The 21444-nt window shown below is 38.1% G+C and overlaps 1 protein-coding gene across 2 annotated transcripts in view; it reads left to right on the forward strand.

The window, feature by feature from the left end:
* The window catches only part of tmem132e (transmembrane protein 132E), a 735885-nt gene that overhangs the window by 503778 nt on the left and 210663 nt on the right, over window positions 1-21444 (forward strand). The window contains exons 1-2 of one of the 2 annotated variants that reach the window (XM_030154380.1): window positions 5762-6541; window positions 7161-8130. In XM_030154380.1, the coding sequence (XP_030010240.1) occupies window positions 6463-6541; window positions 7161-8130 (1049 nt within the window). In that variant the 5' untranslated portion in view covers window positions 5762-6462. Of the gene's footprint in view, window positions 1-5761; window positions 6542-7160; window positions 8131-21444 lie in introns of those variants that run through there. The other variant, XM_030154381.1, reaches the window with a different exon arrangement.

Genomic DNA, 21444 nt, shown 5'->3' on the forward strand with positions numbered 1-21444 from the left:
TTGTGAAATCTGATATTTGAGTAAGTATTTTTTTCATCATTTTCACTAAATTGCAAATGTGTTGTATAATCTTAATAATGCAAATATAATAGAGAGATCTATCTTAATTCTTAGACACTTTAATTTATTTTATAGGAAATTAGAACTAACATGGCTGGCTGAGTTTGGTAGATTTTTCAGTAAACATGAGTCAGATTTTTCTGTCATCCTTTCCAAACTGTAAAACTGTAAAACTGTAAGATGAGAGATGATTATCTCTCCCTTTAATCCAACACTGTTTTAGGATAAAACTAGAAGCACTCGGAGAGCGCAGACCTCCGCCAAGGCTGATCAGTGGCCCCCCCCGTGGGCCCCCCCACCCCCGATCACCACCAAAATTTAATCATTTCTTCCTTATCCCATTTCCAACAAACCCTGAAAATTTCATCCAAATCTGTCCATAAGTTTTTGAGTTATGTTGCACACTAACGGACAGACAAACAGACAGACAGACAAACAAACCCTGGCAAAAACATAACCTCCTTGGCGGAGGTAACTAATCTATGATTCTCATATGTTTCAAGGAGAAAGTGAGAGATGTCACATAAAAGTATTTAAGTGTTAATATATCAATGAAGATTAATTTATTAAAAATGGACAAATTACTCCAACAATTAAATCTTGGTTTCTGGATCTTTTACATAATTTAACACTGGAAAAAATTAGATATTCTATGAGAGGATGTGCAAATAAGTTTTTCAGTACCTGGTAACTTGTTCTGAATCACATAAAAGAGGAAGATCCCTCACTTATTCCAGAGTAGTCTTATTAATACGAGTTTGTGACTAATATCTGAGTTCCTTATTATTTATTTATTATTATGGTTAATTATCATCTTTTATATGGTGCAACAGGGTGGGAATGTTCATGGGTTTGGGTATAAAAAAAAAAAAAGACTGTATTATGCTTTTCTGGATGATTCAATGTGTAATAAAAACACTTTGAACAAAAAAAAAATGTACAAATTACTTATTAATTGAGTTGAATTCATAAATTATTTTAGGACAAAAAGGGCATGAATTAAATCAATTATCTACTTGCATATAGGTGAAAAGAGATGAGTATGATCCAGATGCAGTCGGTTTGGTCTGTAATCCAGGTCTGAAATGAAAATAGGCACTTCTCAGAGAGGGGCTAAAATAGAAGAACTTCACCAGTGTTTCAAGTGCTAATACAGCCTTCATCCCCAGGCTAACATATCTTTTCATCTGCACTTTGCGTTGCATTCATAGCTAATTGAATGATAATGTGAACCATTTTAGATTGTAGGGCTATTTGCATACAAGTTTCAGCAGAACTGGAACGAGAATGAGGACTTTTGAAATGAACAGTTGACAAGGAAAAGTGAAATAATGGTGTTGGTTAAGTTTAATCTGTAATTGTTAGATCTTCCATCACAAAGTCTGGAAGATCACAAGTGTTTCTATTGAAATGAAAGGTTTTTTATACCCCCTTTGGAAATGTAATGACACTATAGTGAAAGCAGAGTGAAAGACGGGAGGTAATCCAGAGTGAGATAAAGATCGATGGGGTAGCCCTCGGTGCTTTCGCATCAGTAATGCTGTAAGGATGCTTCACTCACTTTAGAAGCTCTCAACATATTTTCCTGACCTTTTACTTGAAGAGACATTTATGCACTTCTGTGTCTCAAGATCAAATGTCTGCCCTGCTCATAGTATTCTCCTGGCATGTTCCCCTTAAACGGACAGCCAACATTTATGTTTGACAGCTTTTATATAGACCCCAAGACATACTGATAAGTGTTTTATTTAAGTGTAAAACAAGGCTCTCCAGTATCAGTCTGTTAAGCTCTTTTGAAGAGATGAAGCAGCAGCGCAACAGATAATTCCAGATTTATATCAATTTGTATTCCCAAAATCTACCCCATACCTTCTGTATTTGATCCGCTGCTGTATTTAATATGCTTAGTATAACTTTTTTTTACCCCTATTACACTTGTGCTTTTTTTGTGAAAATGACAAGAAATTAGTTTCATCACGGCTTTGCTGCATTAGCTGCTAAGAAAAAAAAAAAAAAGCTCCTCTTGGATGTGTTTCAAAGTTAATCTAGTTCTAGGACACAAAAACTCCAATAAGTGGATTGATGATTAAATTTCTCCACTGGGATAAATCAGCAGTTGTGGTTGGAGTCATTAGTTTTTTTTTTTTTCTCATCTAAAGCGAGTCTGTTTTTGCAGACTGTTATTGGCATAACAGTAGTAGTGGAAAAACACTGCCTCGGTCTCAAAGTGGCCTGGTGTATTTATTAATTGACATCAGACAAAGTAATGTGATGAATAGAAAGTGTCGCTAAAGCAGACACCCACTCATTCCCCCCTCCACACACACACACACACGCACGCACGCACACACACACACACACACACACACACACACACACACACACACACACACACACACACACACACACAGAGAACAGATGTTTTCACGTAATGGGAGCACAACAGGAAGAGAATTCAATTCAATTTGGCCTGAGGTCTAATAGGACAGCAAGGAAGGCGATAGGGTTTCACTCTGGAAGCCCATCTGTGTCCGTGCTCCTTTTCAAACCCGCCTACCCAGTGATGTTGTTAGACGCCGAAATGAGTCAAGAGCACCCTGATGCATTGTGCACCATAATCACCTTCTCAAATGACATGATGAGGTCTTAGATTGAGAGCAGGGGGCAGGGATTAGTTTTGTTTGATGGCATTCAATGCATGTATTGTCGCTGTACAGTTTCATTCCATTTAAAAAGGATTATGGGACCCTTGGGCAGTAAGGTGAGCTATGGATGTGACGTGGTGTAGGCTGACAGTCCTCAGGGGTTTGCCACAGGCCATAAATCAGTGCACTATTAACAAAATATACTCACCTTTTACTCTGATTTAGAGGTTTCTCATCCACTTTTTCAATAAAATCCAACGCTGCCCGCTGACCCAGTTGACCACAGTAGATGGGGCATGTGCGGTTTTACATTAAAAGCATCTGGAATACCTTCCTGTTTTATGCTTTTAAAGGATTAGTTATACAATGTTTTTACATGGTGTTTGTACACAGTGTAAAGACAGAAAAGGATCAAGCGACACATACAGTATTATAGATGATCTCATGAAGTAGCAGTGAAACTATATGTATCTGATATGACTGAGACAGAAATCATGTTTACAAACAAAGGTAATGTTTTATTCACATTAAGTTGCCATATATGCTGTTTCATTTGATTAAAATAGTCACCATCAGTGTTAAATGTCGCTGAATGTGAGTAAAGTGGATATGATGCCAAGTGAAAAGGGCCATTACACTGAATGCAATTCTACATTTTTATGAATTTTATAATTTGTTGTAATGTGAGTACACAAATCAATGAAATGTATAAGAATATATAGACAGTATGTGGAAATGTTATTTATTATTTTACAGACTATATTTGCTTTTATTAAATAGACAAATAAATAAATGAAAAAAAGACCAAAAAGTGTACTTCTATTTTCAATGATTTTTTTTTTTTTTTTTTTTTTAACACATGTTCAGATGTAGATGAATAAATGAATGAATGGGTATACATGCATGAAGACGCAGGAGTATTGGGGAGACATCCACATGTGTTAATATGATTTCTCATAATCAGATTTCTGATGTTATCTGGTAAAACATATCAGATTATACTGTTTACATGATCACTTGAATAATCTGACAACTCCAGGAATCAGATAATGATCAGAGTTTTTGTGTGTATGTAAACACTAACTCTGTACACCTGTTGTGTCCTTTTAAGTTCATCCCACAGCTGGGATAATAGTGCATATTGATGACAAAGCAAACAGTCAAACATTGTATTATTATTGGTGTGCACACTTGCATACATTTAGTTTCAAGCTGTTTGAACTTCAAGTTTCAACTCATGTTTCCTGATGCGGCCCTAAAGCCTCCCTGTGTTTAAGTGAACAGCAGGGGAGGGAAGCAGTCAGCAGTACTGAGTTAAGAAGCAAAATGTGCTTTAAAAATTGAATTACCATTAAAAACAGTAGCAAGCTGCAGCCCATTTTGTTTTAGGCTGTTTGGCCAGCAGCAGGTGCTTGTGGAACACATGGAGCCACATTCCTTTAAGTGCCTTGCTCAAGGCCACCTTGACAGTAGTTGCTGAGGCAGGGGAGGATAATACACACTCACTTTCTTAAAAGTCCCAGCAGGTCCCAGAAAGTGAGGTTTCTCACAGCTCTAGGCTACTGCTGCCTCAAGACATGGTGAGATATTTCTGCTAAAGGAATGTGCAATGCTGTTCCATCATCTTTTTTTTGTTTTAAACACTAAAATAAAATCATATAGAGCTAAAAACAGGAATCCCAGGGATGCCAACCCCTTCCCAATAAACCCATTCTGATCTGACTGTTCAACAGGTCTCAGTGATCCAGTGATGACCCATGATAATATATATATATATATATATGTATATATATATGTATATATATATATATATATATATATATATATATATATATATATATATATATATATATATATATATATATATAGTGTTTTTAAGTAAATGCATTCCAAAGTCTGAAAATCATCCTGTAACTCCAAGCACTGTCCTTACCAAACACCCATGTTCAACAACTAAGCAAACTTGTGGGTGTTATTCACAAGTGAAATACCTTTTGGAGTTAAACATATGCTTAGTAGTATCTTTGACTTCAGCTCAAAATGGTCTAAAACTGTCACTGCCAACAGTTATGACCAAAACTTTTGAGAGAGAGACAGAGAGAGAGAGAGAGAGAGAGAGAGAGAGAGAGAGAGAGAGAGAGAGAGAGAGAGAGAGAGAGAGAGAGAGTGACAGCTCACTGTTACCTCAGTATTGTTTTGAGTTCCAACAGAATTTCAACATCAGTTGAAACTAACTACAGAGCAGCAGAATGCACATACACAAGAAATGGGATTGACACCAGGTCATGTCTTTGCCTCATGTGAGAAGCGTTAATGAGTCTTGCAGTTTTAATGTGGTCGTGTGACTGGTTAAATATACAGTAATAATAGCAGATTTGGATGGTGTTTGTGCATTTGGAGCCAGAGGATTGAAGCATATGGTGCTCCGGTTAGATGAGCCCTCAAGGAGATCTGTCGATAGATGTGCATGTTTGTCACTTTTAATGCTAATCAAGGCGTCTCTGCTCTCCAAACTCCAACACACACATTCCTGTGAGGTAGAAGGCTTGATCGATAAAGACTATACCGTCTCTAAGTAGCTTCCCTCACCATTATAGTTCCTCCAGCCTTTTCTATGGCTACGGTTGCTCATTTGTAAGTGCGGCATGTTTCCCCGGCTGTGGCTTTATCTTTTGTTGCTCTGACTGTTTGCCATTCAGTTTATGGGGCCCACACACACACACACACACACACACACTGCACACACATCTATGGATCCCTCTCTTTTATTATGGGAATTCCAGGCACATGTGAGTGAAGCAGAAGCAGCTCAGATACCCCTCCCCCACTGGCCGGCATCCCCTCATTCTCATGGATTTCTCATGGGGGAAAGGCAGACGAAAGGGAGGAGGAGGAGGAGGAAGGAGGAGGTGGGAAAGAAGAAGAAGGAGGAGGTGGAGAAGGGAAGGAGAGCTAGGCTAATTCATCAATAATCTTTACCTAATCCCTCCCCTTCTCCCTCTCACTCTCTTACTCTCTCTGCCTGCAGGCATTCAAGCAATACATCCATCCCCCGCCCCACCTCACTCTCTCACACACAGACCCTATACACACACTTGCATGCACACACATAAGAGTCTGCCTGAACACGTCCAGAGGGAGAGGATGAATCGAGCTGGAGAGTGTTATTTCTTTTGCCTGTGTGTGTCTGTCGGTGTGTGTGGTGGAAGCGGAGTCCACTGAGGGGCTGTGTGTCTTAGTTCTGACCGGGAGCTGAAACAGTGATTATAGACTAGAGACTAGGTGTGGCAAGATGGGGCGGCGTCAAAGGCTTTGTCTGTAGTTCCCGTACAGCCCACCAACCAGGACGAGGCTCTCCGCCTGTCTATCAGAGTCTGTCCCGGAGCCACGCTCAGTCTGGGATTGAAAGAGCCGCTGCATGCGCATGGGGCTGAACCACTCTTGAACCGGGACCTAAACCACGGGGAATAGGACAAGCACAAGTTCAAGAAGCTCAGTGGAATCTGTGGAACAAGCAACAAGGGCATGAGCAAGTGAAGAGCTGCCGGCGTGGATTTCTGTTTTCTTTTTTTAACCCTCATTTATTGTTGTTTTTGTAACATATGACAAAGATCTTCTAAAGAGGAACCAAAGGAGCCAGACTTCTGTGGAATAACACAACCTTTTGAAGAGTCTTTTCTTTTATTGGAATTCTGAAAGATTCTCTTGTTTTTCTTCATTTAAAGGATGCTATTTCAATGATAAAACCATTTGGAATATGGGACTTTTAATCTATGATTTGCACCATGGGGACAGGCAACTATGTTTTTTTGCTCAACTCTGGGTAATTTTGATAAGTATGTGAAATTTATGCTTGGTGATGATTTTACTGTAGTGGTAGCTTTGTTGACTTGTTTTTCTCAAATCATGCAGTAGAACACTTCAAACTGAGTCTTATTCTATATCTTTAACTTTTTAAAAACTTTTTACGTTTCATTTTAAAAAGTTGCTTACAGTTCACTTTTCACTCTTCATCATTTTAATGTCTTTGTTTGTTATCGCTGTGGGTGTTTTTGGGCGTTGAAGTGTCCCGTGTCAGAGGCAAACAGTGATTGAACTTGTTACGTCCCAGATAAAGGTCACTGGTTGTGCACCTTGTTAATGTTTACATCTATTTTATTGGGCTGCCTGTGGTCTCAATGCTTGACTTGTAATGGTTAGTTACCATCTAATTAGTGTGAGCTGACCTTCTCCATTTTCTGTGGCTCAATGAGTAGAGTAATCCTCTGTTGCTTCTTGTTTATATATAATTCATTTTTCATGTTATTTAGACTCTCCTCTTTGCCTCTCTTTCCTTCTCATGCTTCCTTCTCAGCCTGTTACTTTTAAAAATGTTAACTCTTTTTAAATAACCCATATGCAGTTTAATGAGGAAACTTACCAAAAGTTTAACTGAAATCTTTTTTTCCTCTACAGCTCTTGCAGGAAAAGTTTCTCCAACCAGCTCAGATGCCCTCCTCAGTTCTTCAGCGATGACGGCCAGTCCTTCACCTCCCAGTGTGTACCTCCCCGCCAACTTCAAAATGTCCAATGCACAACTGGCTTTCTTCTTGCGGGAGGCTCAGATCACAGGACCAGGTGTTGGCGGCAGCGGTAAGAGCAGCGGCAGCAGCTCCAGCTCTGGACACCCGCTGCAGCGCTCAGAGAGTTTTGTGGTCTTTCAGACAAAAGACCTCCCTGCCATCAACATAAGCTTTGGGCCCTTTGCCCGGGACCAGGCCCTGTCCAAAGAGCTACTGCAGCCAGCCAGTCCACTGGATATTCCTGGACAGCTGACAGTCAACTGGAAGGTGAGAGCCTTCATTGTCCAGGCCCGGGTTTTCTCCAACAACCCCACAGTCCAGGTGTTTTTCTACATTGCTGGTCGTGACTGGGATGACTTCAAGGCTCAGGACAAGCTGCCGTGCGTCCGCCTGCACGCCTTTAGAGATGTCCGTGAAATTAAAACCTCCTGCCGCATGAAAGGAAACCTGGCTCAGTGCTTGGCCCAGCTGGATCTGCCTCCATCCTGGTTTAACACCAATGTGGCTCCTCTGGGTCGGAGGAAAGGTTCCAGTGATGCACTCCTGGATGGCCTAACCAGTGAGACCCTTCAGGCCGAGCTCTACTACACACTCCATGAGCCTAACCTGGAAGGGGAGTGCAGTGAGGGCTCAGGTCATAGGGGAGGTGGTGCTTCCAGAGGAGAACCTCTGTCACAGCACCCCCTGCTGCGCATCGGGAGCATCAGCCTCTACCAAACCAGTCAAGAGCAGCTGCTGGTGGACAAGCAGTTAGACAAAAACATGTTCCTCAGGTTGCCTGAGAAACCCCTAAAACCCGGTGAGACCCTCAGGATCTTCCTCTACCTGATGCCCAACTCCACTGTCGAACAGTTCACCCTCAAGTAAGTTCCACTAAAAATGTTCACTGTGGACATGTGTGCCTTCTGAGTGCATCTGCAGCTTCAATCTCTTTCCATCTCAAATGTCACATTTAGCATGTATATTAGCAAATTTACCCTTTAGAAAAACATTAATTGAGCCATTTGTATGCACATTGTGTCAAACTTCCTATTTCCATGTAATCACGTATGCAATAATTATTGATGATTAGATTGTTTGGCTGCTTCCTCATAGACCCTCTAAGCTGCAGCATGAATTCTGCATCTTGTGAAATCCCCAGTGGACAGGCTTATGAAGAATAACTAATCAGCTCTCATATAAGGAGAGCGATTGTCACATTACAGACTTAATAACCAGCCTCATTCAGTAGCATAATTAGATTAAGGTTTTTTATAACCTCTATATTAATCACATTATTTTTTATGATAACACAAGTCCATGGTGTGTGTGTAAGTGTGGCCAGAATTATGTAATCCCAATCCATGCTAAATTCTCTGTGTTGGGTATTAAAGCACGTGAGTTGGCCCGTTGTTTATGTGGGTTTATGTCCGACTGAAGAGCCAAATGAGCATGTAATCACATATTTCATCCCTCCTATTAATTTATCCTTTTCTGAGCCATGGCAGCGGTAATAAAAGCAGAGTAACATAAAGAGGCCAAAACAGGGTTAAAATGGACTAGTCCTGTTCGGCTCACCTTTTGAAGTTGTGTCTTAGCATCCAGAGATTTTTTTCTTTTCTCTCAGGATAGGATTGCATAAATTTGCAGTGGCCTCCTACTCAGAGTATCTTGTGGAAAAGCACAAGGTCTGTGCTGTTGGACTAGGGAATAGTTTAGCATTTCAATATATCTTCAGTTCACTTTAGTATTAAACTCACGCAGTATTACTGTACTGAAGAAACTCTGTTAACTATTGTTATGTACTTATCTATTATTGTACTCCACAAAATGACCAGTTTTATTATCTCTGTATGAAGTGCAGCAAATTCAGCAATGATAAGTTGACAATATGCTTAACAGTGCAATATTTTGGTCATACATAAAAGACTTATGTTAATTGTAAGAGAAATGAAAAATCAATAAAAATCTAATTACATCAACCTGCACATTAACACACAATTATAAAAGGGCTTATAATGAGAATTTCACACACAGTGCTGAAAGAAAAGGAAGGAAATTAAATCAATTTTTAGCATAGAAGCCACACTCATCAAGTTTATTCTAGTTAAAGACGCTGAGGTAGTGGTTTATAGAACAAATCTGTCAGGATACACTTAGTTATAAAGTAAAGGATTTATGTCCTCTAGCACTAAAAGTAGAGGATATCAGTTCTCAACCTTTCCTCTCAGCCTTTATCCCAGCTTTCCTGAATAACACAATTATTTTTAATTCATCTTCTCCCATTTGTGTGCATTTATGTTCATTTTTCTATTTTTTGACACCAGGGCTGTTCCTCAAAAAGGCTTTAATGGCACTTAAAGTAGACAGTGTTTGCCAACAGTAAATTTCAGTTTGACTCTTAGCCTGTGGAAAGAGAGCTGAGGGAACGTGAGGATCGCCTCTCGTCTCCGTTCTCTGCTTTTCTTTCCTCTGCGCGGTTGGCCACACAATATTACTATATATTCAGGGTTAGAAAATAACTGATTATTTGCACTTGACAAAGCTCAGGGAAAGTTAGTTTTTCCTCTGCTCGTAGGCGTGAAGGCAGCAGGAAGAATAGAAATGCAAGACAGCCAGCATTACCGCCTAGCACATGAGTGATGATGAAACACACTGTAAATATGATTGTTGTTATCTTAACTCAATATCTTGCAGACTGCAGTTGGGAGATTTGCATAGTGTTACAGCAATTAAACCTCAATAACTCATTAAGCTTTGGTGCAACAGGAAATTGGATAATATTTCTCCCATTTCTGCACCATTTTTGACCTGAACAAATTAGAAAAGTAGGGGCAATTATCTCAAATGAAGGATACATTGAACACCTCAAATTATACAGATCTACATGACTTTTCTACAGGATGAACGTCCCAGTGTAACTGCACTAATTTTGTTTTTGCCAGGGACTAATAACTATAATTATTGATGAATTTATCTTATCTATGCCACAGTAAGGTTTCATTTTATACACCTCTGATGGTAGTTTGTTACTGAAAGCATGCATTTATTGGGAGTTAATGCTCAAAATATGGGTTAGATGGACATAAATGACAGTTTTCTGTAAATTTAAACATTATACAAAACGTATGATGTAAAGAAACTACAGAAGACAGCATGCATAATGTAGACATATTGTGTTTTTGTTTGGTTTTTTAATTTTTTTTAATTTATAAATGTGATTTTAAGTAAAACAAACATAGAGGGTTTTAATTCACAAAATTAACCCATTCACAGTTATTTTAAGATGCATTTCTTAGTCAAAAGCGTTTCTGCAGAGGGTGTTTTCCTTCAAGAAACTGAATGGAATGCTGTGAAACCAAAGGCCAAAATGCCTGAGTGTTTTAATAGTGTGGGTCATAAGGGCTGCTGAAATCCGAAATTGATTTCTGAGCTAGAGCTTCAGAGTTTTATGTATAGATATATAGATATTCTTACAGTCTTCCCTCTCAGACTGGAGTGGTAACCATTTTTTATCCGAGTCCCTGCCCCCAGGAATCCCAAGTATTTGTGTTCACACTGTCAAAGCAACATTTACACTCCCTAAGACTCCCCCTCTGTAAAATGTAGGATCTAGTGTCAGTCATAATAGTGTGTCCTCCACAGCACTGTGCCGCTGTCTGACTGCGTTCTTTACTTTAGCTGATGTACGCTTTCGTCTGAAATCTAGATTTACAAAATAGTTCATTAAATCAGAGAAAAGGGGCCATGGCTGTGGGAATGTGTCAATCCAGACGTGGTGTGACAAAGTTACACTGAGGCTTTGTAGTACAGTGAAAAGCCTTTGTTATGTCCCCTGCCTCTTGAAACATTTACTGACCGTGTTAGCTTCTATACACCACTGCAGTTCTCAGACAGGCTGCCTTTTTGAGCCCTTGCTGGGATGGAAATGAGTAGTGATAAACCAGGGGAGTTAAAACAGAGATGGGGCAGGGAGAAGAAAGGCCAGTTTGAGCCTCCTGAGTGACTCGACTCAATCGGGTGTGAATTCAATAGTTCTGGAAGCCAACTGTCAAGTCGTCCCTGCACATCGAGGAAGATGATTAAAGATGCAATAAGGAGCGTCTTTAAAGATGAATCAGAAATACCCTTCCCTCTCCTCTGCCTCTCCCTCTGCATCAGTAGATTCTTCCAGTTTTCCTCTTCTCATTCGTTCGCCTTTGAAGATCTTTGACTTGTTATTGCACATGATGGCACAGCAGCCAAGCAGAGGGCAGAACTTGGCCACTTGTGGAATCTGCCTGTGCTTTCCTGCGGCCACATTGGCACTGTCAGATACGTATACTGCGTGAAGTTCATGTCATGCAATAAGATGGAGTGCAGCGATGCGTAAAATGCGGTAACCATGGCAGTTGAATAATCCTATGCATTGTGGTGTTTAATGTAACCTGGGTACTCCGCTTGATGCAGACTAATATTGCTTTTCACGGATGACTCTTATCCACACTCTGACATTTAAAGATGCATTTTTAAAAAAATTATTTGCACCTTTTCTATAAATCTTGAATCTAAGATGTATTTCCTACTAACTGTGACAGATGAATGATGAATTCACCATCACACACCAACACTGCAGTGAGTAATAATATTGGTTCTTGACAGCTGTTTGCTGCCAGTGTTGGGATGTAGAAGTACTTTTACAAAAGTACTGTCTTTGCTGCAGTATTTCCATTTTCTTCTACATCAATTCTACCACATGTTATAATGTGCTTTATACTAGACTACACTTATTACAGACAGCTTAGACAGGCCAACTAGTTACTTGGCACATTTAGATTATTGTGATCAGTTAAAAATCAACTGTCTTATGACATCTTATTATAGATTAACATTGAAATAAAAAACAACAATAGATAAAAAGAACACATTGAGGCATCAATGATAAATATATTACTGTGAACATTCAACACTACTTTTGGTACTTTACTTTGCTTTTATAATAAAATAATGCCCAAACCTCTGTATCTAGTGAGGTTTTTATTCAGGACTGTTATTTGTAGCAGCAGTTTTACAAATGAGTGTCAGCTACTTTTACTAAGTAAAATCTCAGAGCACTTTCTCCTCCTCTGCTTATGACTCATTGTAGCATCACAGGAGAAACTGCAACAAAAGAATTGATGCGCACAGGTTGATAATATGTTGAAACTGTATTTCAATATATATAATGGCTGTTTTAATGCAAGTAAAATGTTCAGCATCACAGCACTCGCACTGAGTAGCAATTAAGAGTTGTAGAAAAGTTAAACAGGGCTGAGTGTTCAGCTGCCAGGCTTACAGTAAAATATACAATAAAATACTACGGATCTCACTGAAAACACTGAACCATTACTATTGTTTGAGGTTTGGGTTGGATTTTACAATTTCTTGCCAAGTACTAAGTGGTTGACATTTTGATTCCAGCTTTTGAATGCAGTGGAGTATTTAGCAGTTTTTACTTAGCAAACATGAACACAGTTAACATAGGGTAAATAATGGACTCACATATTGACTGGTGGCCACAAAGCCGAACTCTGGTTGAATACTAATGTGGAGGAATATCTGCTGGATGTTTAGGGAGCTTAGTATGAACAAAATGATTTGGCATATGTAAGACTAGAAAAAATTACTAGCCAAATTGCCAATCAATAGCTTTCAGGTCTAATTTACTATAGTTTTCAAAATAGCCAGAAGGAGTTAATACAGTTCAGAGTACTTTTAACTTTTGGGTTTCACAAAGGTGCTTTATGTAATATTAGATCACACTTTGCTTCCTGATTAGTCTACTAAAATCTGGTATATGCTGAGTGTAAAAAGTAAGCAACCCTTCCCTCAGTTTGATTTCAAACTGAAACCTTAGTTACACTGAGTGGAACACAGACCAAAAAACTGTGAAAAAGTATTCCAATATTGCTTGTTTCCCTGTTGATGACAAAGTAACAGCTAACTCCCAGTTAATTAGCATAAGCACTGGTCACATGTATGACTGTGAGCCAGTCATAACAGACCCTTGGTTTATCTGTGATGAGACAGTGTTGTTACATGTAGGGTGGTTTAGGTTAGTTTAAACTTTGATTCTAATTACATAAATAAATACTGAGGTTTCAAAATGCCTGTGTTTGGTTCACATGACCGACTGTAGAGTTGAGCCTCAACTGTTGCAACACCTCAAATGGTCACTTGTCTCATAAAATGATCATTTTGTTAATTTTAGTTCTCATTTGGTTGCATCATAATTTGTTAGAACTTAAAGATTAGCTGACTGATATGATATCAGTAGTTTTCACACAATAGTTCTTTCTTCAGGGATACTGAGCCACTAGACTCTGGTCTCCCTTTTAAGAACCTGAAGTTTGGTCTGATGGCACCTAAAGATTGGGATCTTCCATCTTTAGTCTATATGTCTTTGTTTGCAGCAACTGACAGACAGGAAAAATATTTCCTAATTTGTGCTTTGAAAACGGATTTTTTTTTTTTAATTATAGAATGTAAGCTAAACCCTAAAAATATAAAAGGTAATTATCCTGAGTCTGACTGGATAGTTTTCATAAGTGCTAAGCCGTCCATTTATTTATTTATGTACCTGAATTTTGAGTAAAATATCTTACTGTTAAGATTATTCCTCAGAGGTTTTCTACAGGAGTCTTAATTTACCCAGAATTCCAAACAAATCAGTCCTATTAAAAACTGCAGGAGCTGAAACACTGAGCTGAGTTTTAAAATATGCACCTTCCTTCTGTAGCACTGTCCTCTAAGTCCAAATTAAGAGCCTAAATAGTAATATAGATAGTGAGTAGTACAGTCACCATGCTGCATCTGAAGAATCCGATCAGTAGTTGGTAATTACAGCTGTCATTTGTGTATGTAACCGCCTACCTGTCTGAAAAAACACTTGTGATCAGGTAAAATTAGGACCTGATGAAGTACATTTTCTGCAGACTGAAAACATAGTCAAGGAGAAGCAGAAATCTCATGTCCTCTCACTCCACCTGAATTACAATATGCTGGAAGGTAATAATTGGAATTTTTGCCCAGTGACACTAAAAAAATTATCAAACATTGCAGCTTTAAGGTATTCAACAACCTATCAGATTTGTGCGACAGATAGATATAGACATATATGTGAAGTCTCTTAGTTAAAGCCAGTTTTGCAAAACTCATCCCTTGACCTAACTTAAACTCTGTTCTTAATATTGTCTGGCTTTGATCTGCCACACCCTTAAACTGGGTCATCTAGAGGAAATATTCAGCCAATCACAGTAAAGAAGCAGTATTTCAGGGTACGTTACTTAACACATGAGTGCACGCACACACATCCAGAACAGGTTTTAGGACAATTTGGACTTTTCCCACTTCTGTATATAAGCTCTAATTAAAGACCATTTTAATGAGCTAAAACTGTAATGTAGGCTACTTTACAGTCTGACACACCATTAAAAAAGATGAGGTAATACACCGTGTGGCTTAGCTGGAGCTTTTTCTGTGTTTGCCATCTGTGAGGACTCACACTTGTAATATAGGTGCTTTTTTTTTTTTAACACAAGCATAAATTATTGCTATGGCTAATGAAATGTTAATTATTCCCACTGTAATGGAACATGCTTGCTTTGCCAAAGATTTCACACTGGTTTGTTGCCAGATATATTGTTTAATTCATATCTGTGTGCCGCCTTATTTGCGGTACAAAAAAAAGGTTCATGTAAGTAACTTAACCTTACACTGTAAATTATTTGGCTCTTACCAGGATAAAAAAAATACTTAGATTTAGAAGTGTTAGATAATTAATCTTGTTTTATGAGTTAATTTCTTATTTTAAGTGTTCATACATCTGTAGACATACTTTTAACTGTCTTTTTTGAATCAATTTTTTATTCATTGGCATCTCCAAAATACAAAAAAGAAAGAAATTCACATTTTATGATATAAGATTTTGTAACACACAAAGTATAAACCCCACCCCCTCCAAAACCAATGGCAACCCCCATACCAACCCAACCTGGATCAAGATTTAACTGTCTTAATTTAAGAAATCTTATCAAGTGAAATTATCTTGCTGAATGGACAGATATTTCACTTGTTTTTAGTACCTTTTTCCTCAGATTTTGTGTTTTTATCTTGTTTTTAGACACCTCTTTTTGCAGTGAATGAGACTTTAAACCAAAGTGCTGTTCCTGCATGTTTATAAAAGCAGTCAATAACGACAAGCTGCCATTTTCACAGTGGTGACTCAGTAGCATTTTCATTGAAGTAAACACAGCCTTGTTGGAAAAGATGCACATTAACTAATTTCGCATTATCCTCATCTATGTGCACAGCGTGGTACTCCAGAGCCCTGGGTACAACATGCAGTATTCAAATGCCTTGGCTACAAATAAATGCTGGAAGAGAGAGAGCGCTGTGGAAGCCAGGGACAGTGACCCACATTCAGCAGTAGTGGCTTCATCCCCGGCAGCTAGATGGTTGCATGCGCCTTGTGTAGGGAACCCAGCAACTTCCTGACCTCATCCTCTTGCTTCCTGCCAGCTCTTGCAGGCTTTCTCTGCCACTCTCTCACTTTCTCTCAGCTCTGTTCAGCATCCCGTGTCTCATTGTCACTGTCAGTGCCGTCTTTTCCCGATGCTTTGATGGGAAATGTCAGCACCTCTCTCTGCGGAGCGTTCGCACATTCAGATCATATGACTCGGGAAGTGATTCGGCTGCCACGGGCCGTCTTGTCAGGACACATTGGGTGACATGGAGAACCGCTGTTTATCAGCACTCATCTCCAATAAAAGAGGAAGAGGTCAGGACTCACTCACTTCAAAGTGCTTCTACTTCCACTTTTGACAAAATAAAATAAGGCCTCTCCAATAGGCTGAATTATGTAAGACTATCAGAGTAAAGGAACTGAGTACTTTTAATTTTGTATTTTATTCTTTTATTTAGGTTTTATCTGTTCTTTTGTATTTCTATTTATTTTTTTAATTTTATTTTTCATTTTATTTTTACAGTTGTTCTGTGTCTTTTAATCTATTCTTGTATTTTACTCTGTTATTTTGTTTTTTATTTATTTTTCTGTACAGCACTTTGGTCCACTGTGGTTGTTGTAAAGTGCTTTACAAATAAAGTTGGATTGGATTGGATTGGATTAATCATCTACTACTTTAACCCTTTCATGCACAGCGGTCACTCCAGTGGACCGCTCTTCTACAGCTGTTCTCTTGTATATTCATGGATTTTGTTGTTCTTTTCGTTGTTTTTTGTTTTTTGTTTTTTTTTACACATATCTTTATTAAAGTTTTAAGACACTACATATATTTTCTGACATGAATCGGTAACATTATGTAGATCTCTCCTGAGCATAAACCCCCAGAATCACAAGCCCTCTCCATAGTTTTCAAACAATTTATCAGTAAATACATGTTTCTGTGCGTCAAAAATGAAACGTGTGGTGTCCAGCTGAGTGGACATTTTTGCAACTTCATGAAAAATAGGTTCATAAGATTTTTTTTTTTCATTATTATTTTTTGTATGTATTTTTTTTTTTAATAATTTTTATTTTTTATTTATTTTTCAGAAGAAAATTTTCAATTGCGTTGTTTTTTTCATGCCTAAAGAGGAATAAAAACACTCAGGAAAAAAATTTGATTAAGGTTCTCATAATTCATGCATGAAAGGGTTAAGATACTGTACAGTGGTGGAAAAAAGTTTTTGGACTCCCCATACATTTGTGATATATGGTGTTAACCCATAAAGACCCAAACATCCACCACCGACCTAATCCATCTACTGAAGTAAACTGTTTAATACCTGTCGATCCATTAATCCAATCAATACATGTAAATAGTTGGTGTAAAAATGCAATTTATCATGTTTTCGTGGTCATCAGATGACCCAACACCGTCATCTTCTACAACACTGATTCACCTGTAAAACCCATGATGTTTGATAAATGACAGTGGATGGAGACACTTGTTTTATGTTCAGTTATTGATAGATTTGACTGAAAAAGCCACTTTTCTTCGGTTTTCTCTGTTTTTAATATAATAACCCTCAACTTTAATATGAACTTTTATGAACATCTCCATAATCAGCAAATTAAATGGAGGAAAATAACAGATTTTCGCACTGGGTCTTTACCCTTAAGTCATTGAACTACCCAGTATTGTTCCATTTTCCAAACCCACATGATCCCTTCTGCACGTGCTCTGTTCCACTGAGGACAAATTAAGATATTACAGGAAGATAATGAAACACATCTATGGTATGACACGTCAAAACTGTCAAAAAATTTAGTTTTGTTATTTTTTTTCTTGTAAACAAAATGTAAAAAAGAAAAAAAAATGCATTCGATTGTGTGTGTCTGATGCAGCCACACCTTTTTAAAAATATATTTTAAATAATAATATTTCATGATAATATTTGAGATTGTGTATTATTTCACGCATATCTGAAAACGTTTTCTTCATTACTTACATTTTACATTACTTCATTACTTCTTTACAGTGCGACATTTCTGGGCAAATATTGCAGTTTGTAGTCTGTTAAATTTGTCCAACAGCTTTAGTTACATTTCAGATGAAGACTTAACAGAATGGATAATACAAGAACCTTAAAAAGAAACCGATTTCTCCGCAGTCATCTACATCTGTCTACAAAAAGTGTCATTGTCAGTCGTATGCTGAGCAAAAATATGTAGTTTTCAGCAGCCTCTTTGTGGTAGTGACTCGACTATCTGTTGAGAAAAGGAACATGAAGGTCGATTATTGCTTTTTGGAACAAAACAGAATTTGCCACAAGGAATGATTTCAGTGGGACAAAGAACCTCATTCAACATTTCAACATTAAAAATCAAAGCTTAAAGAAGATCTGAAAACATATCCCTGTATCAGAGTTGAATGTTTTCTTCTTGCCTTTGTCATTAATCATGTGATGTATCAGATTTATCCCTATATACACAACATGTCTCCACCTGCATTTAATTATATACATTTCAGCTTTAACAAGTCCTTTAACCCTCAGGACACATAACCTGTGGTCATGGAAAAGATATAACTGTTTCAGGTGATGCAAATGAATGGACTGCATCAAGCAAAGAAGATAACTAAAAACTCAAAGGACTCAGTCTAAACGGATGTGTAGCCTTAAGAAAACAACTTATTAATTAGGATAATTAAAAAAGGCTTCTATTTGCTTGAAAGCATCAGGATTGGACTGTGTTTTAATGGAAGAAGTTCATATGGTCTGATGAGTCCAGATTGACCCTTTTCCAGAATGATGGATGTGGCTACCCGATCCGTACCCGGAAACCGAATAGGTATCCCGCATGCAGAGAAACGCGTCTACATCCTGTCATGTGTTTTGTTTTTCATGTGCTATTCACGATAGTTTGACAATATTTCAGAAGTGTAAATCAGCATTGTATAAGCAAAAAGATCAATTTATTACTGAGAACATTTTCTTGTCTGTTACTTTTCCAACATACTTGCTTCATCTTCAGAAGTGGATCCTTAACGCAAATCACTCATTATCATTTAGTCCTGCCGGTTTGCCTGCTCAAAACTAATAGTGTTTAAAAGACTATGTTTAACGTTGGTGCACAAAGCAATGAAAGAAACAGTTTCTATGGAGTTTGAAGGATATTTTACTAAATCATCATGCAAAGAAATCACACACAGCTTCTTGGCATTGCTAAAAAAAACAGATATTGGTGTCCGGCCCACCACCTACAGGGTGGGGAAGCAAAATTTACAATGAACATTTAGTTGTTTTTTCTCAGCAGGCACTACGGCAATTGTTTTCAAACCAAACATATATTGATGTCATAATCATACCTAACACTATTATCCATACCGTTTCAGAAACTTTTGCCCATATGAGTAATCAGGAAAGCAAACGTCAAAGAGTGTGTGATTTGCTGAATGCACTCGTCACACCAAAGGAGATTTCAAAAATAGTTGGAGTGTCCATAAAGACTGTTTATAATGGAAAGAAGAGAATGACTATGAGCAAAACTATTACGAGAAAGTCTGGAAGTGGAGGAAGCAACAAAAAACGTACCAAAGCTTTTATTAAAGCTCTCAAATCCAAAATCCTAAAGGATCCAACCGAATCCATGAGAAAAATGGCAATTGAACTTGAGGTAGACAACAAGACCGTTAGAAATGCAGTAAAATATGATTTGAAGTTAAAATCTTACACAAGAACACCAAAACACTTGTTGACAACAGCAACAAATCCAACTTTAGCAATTTTTGGGAATCATGTTTATGGCCGCCTTCTAACCCAAATCTAAACCCTCTGGATTCTGCTATTTGGGGCGTTTTAGAACATGCTACCAATAGAACATCACACAGCAATGTCGACTTTCTTAAAGATACTATTAAAGAAGAATGGGAGAAGCTGTCACCCGAATATTTGAGGAACACTTGCGCAAGTTTCAGGAAGCGTGTGAAGGCAGTTATTGAGAAAGAAGGAGGACACATAGAATAAAAACATTTTCTATTATGTCAATTTTTTGTGGCAAATAAATTCTCATGACTTTCAATAAACTAATTGGTCATACACTGTCTTTCAATCCCTGCCTCAAAATAGTGTAAATTTTGCTTCCCCACCCTGTAGAGGAGGAGAAGACTGTATCCTGAGTATTTCCTATAGAACCTACAGAAACTGCCATGAATTTCATGCAATGGCAACATGTTATTTTTATATATTATTCTTATATTAACATTTTTTTTACTCGTTAAATCTTTATTCATTGTATTAACAGTTACGTGGAGTTAGCCATAACAGTGAATGACGGATGTGATATAATTTCGCACATGTGGGGTAGCGATCGGGTTTCCAGGTACGAATCAGGTAGCCACAATGGAAACATCACTGTGAGAAGGGTCATGGATGACGTGATTACCCATCATGCCTAGCGCCTACAGTGCAAGCCTTTGGGGACAGTGTGATGATCTGGCATTGTTTCAGTTGGTCAGGTCTAGGTGTAGTAACGTTACGTGTCCATAAACAGAGGTTAGCGAATATACTGAATGAGCAGGTGTGAACATCAGTGGAATTCTTTCTTTGCTGATGACACAGATGTATTCCGAGATGATAATACCAGGATTCATTTGGATCAAACTGTGGAAGTGGTTCAGGGAGCATAAGACATCAGTTTCGTACATGGACTGGCCACCACAGAGTCCAGACCTGAACCCCATTGAGAATGTTTGGGATGTGACAGAGAAAACTTGACATTGTGGTTCAACTCTCCCATCAACAATCGAAGATCTTGACCAAAAATGAATGCAACTATGGATGTAAGTGCTTAGATTTATCAAAACAATGCCCCACGATGAATGTGTGCTGGGAGCTAAAGGTGATCCAATGAAATATTAGAAAGTGGGACTTTTTGTTTTGGCCAGACTGGGTTGTTTTTTGTTTTTTTTTTCATTTAGTTGTATTAAATATTTTTACACTTGGTACTTTTATTTAAAGGATCTGGATACTTCTTCCACTCCCAGACTTTACCAGTCCTACTACTTCTGCTGCTTTCTTTCTGTGAACTTCGAGGTCAAGCAGGATGGAGGGAATGTATTTACCATTGTGAACTTTAATGTGTGTGGATCTCCTCCTCAAGGCCTTTGGCACAATCCACAAAAGGGGGGTATACTGTATGTGCCAAGATTTTAATGAAATGGGCTGTTTTGAGCCGGGGTTAGTTTTTTTTTTTAATGCTTTAAGAAACTTGCAAGGATCAGCTCTCTGTGCCAGGCAAAATTCAGATATTTATGCGGGTTTATTCCTCTCCTTGGCTACTACTAAAGGAATTCTGCTCTTGTCTAACCCTGAATGTTCAAGCTGAGTGCCATTGTTTAGATAATTATAGTTTGTTCACTTGAAAGTTGCTTATTTCAATCTGATATTTATTGAGGGCTTTTTGTTATGCTCAGCATGTTGTCAGTTATTGGCACAGCTCTATAAAAGCCTTTTAGCATTTGCTGAGACAAACGAACCAACCTAAGCTGAACCGTTTCAACCCAAAACCGCAAAGTTCATTTCAGTCAAGTATACAACGGTAAACTGATTAGGCATTTGCATATATCGTACCTGTATATTCGTGCACTTTCCATCCAATTTGTATTAATAGTATTCACATTTGTTAACATAGTGAGTCAGGAGAGCTCCAGTCTAATCAGCAGATTCATCACAGTATC

This window comes from Sphaeramia orbicularis, chromosome 14 (assembly GCF_902148855.1).
Source record: "Sphaeramia orbicularis chromosome 14, fSphaOr1.1, whole genome shotgun sequence".
NCBI classification, from domain to species: domain Eukaryota; kingdom Metazoa; phylum Chordata; class Actinopteri; order Kurtiformes; family Apogonidae; genus Sphaeramia; species Sphaeramia orbicularis.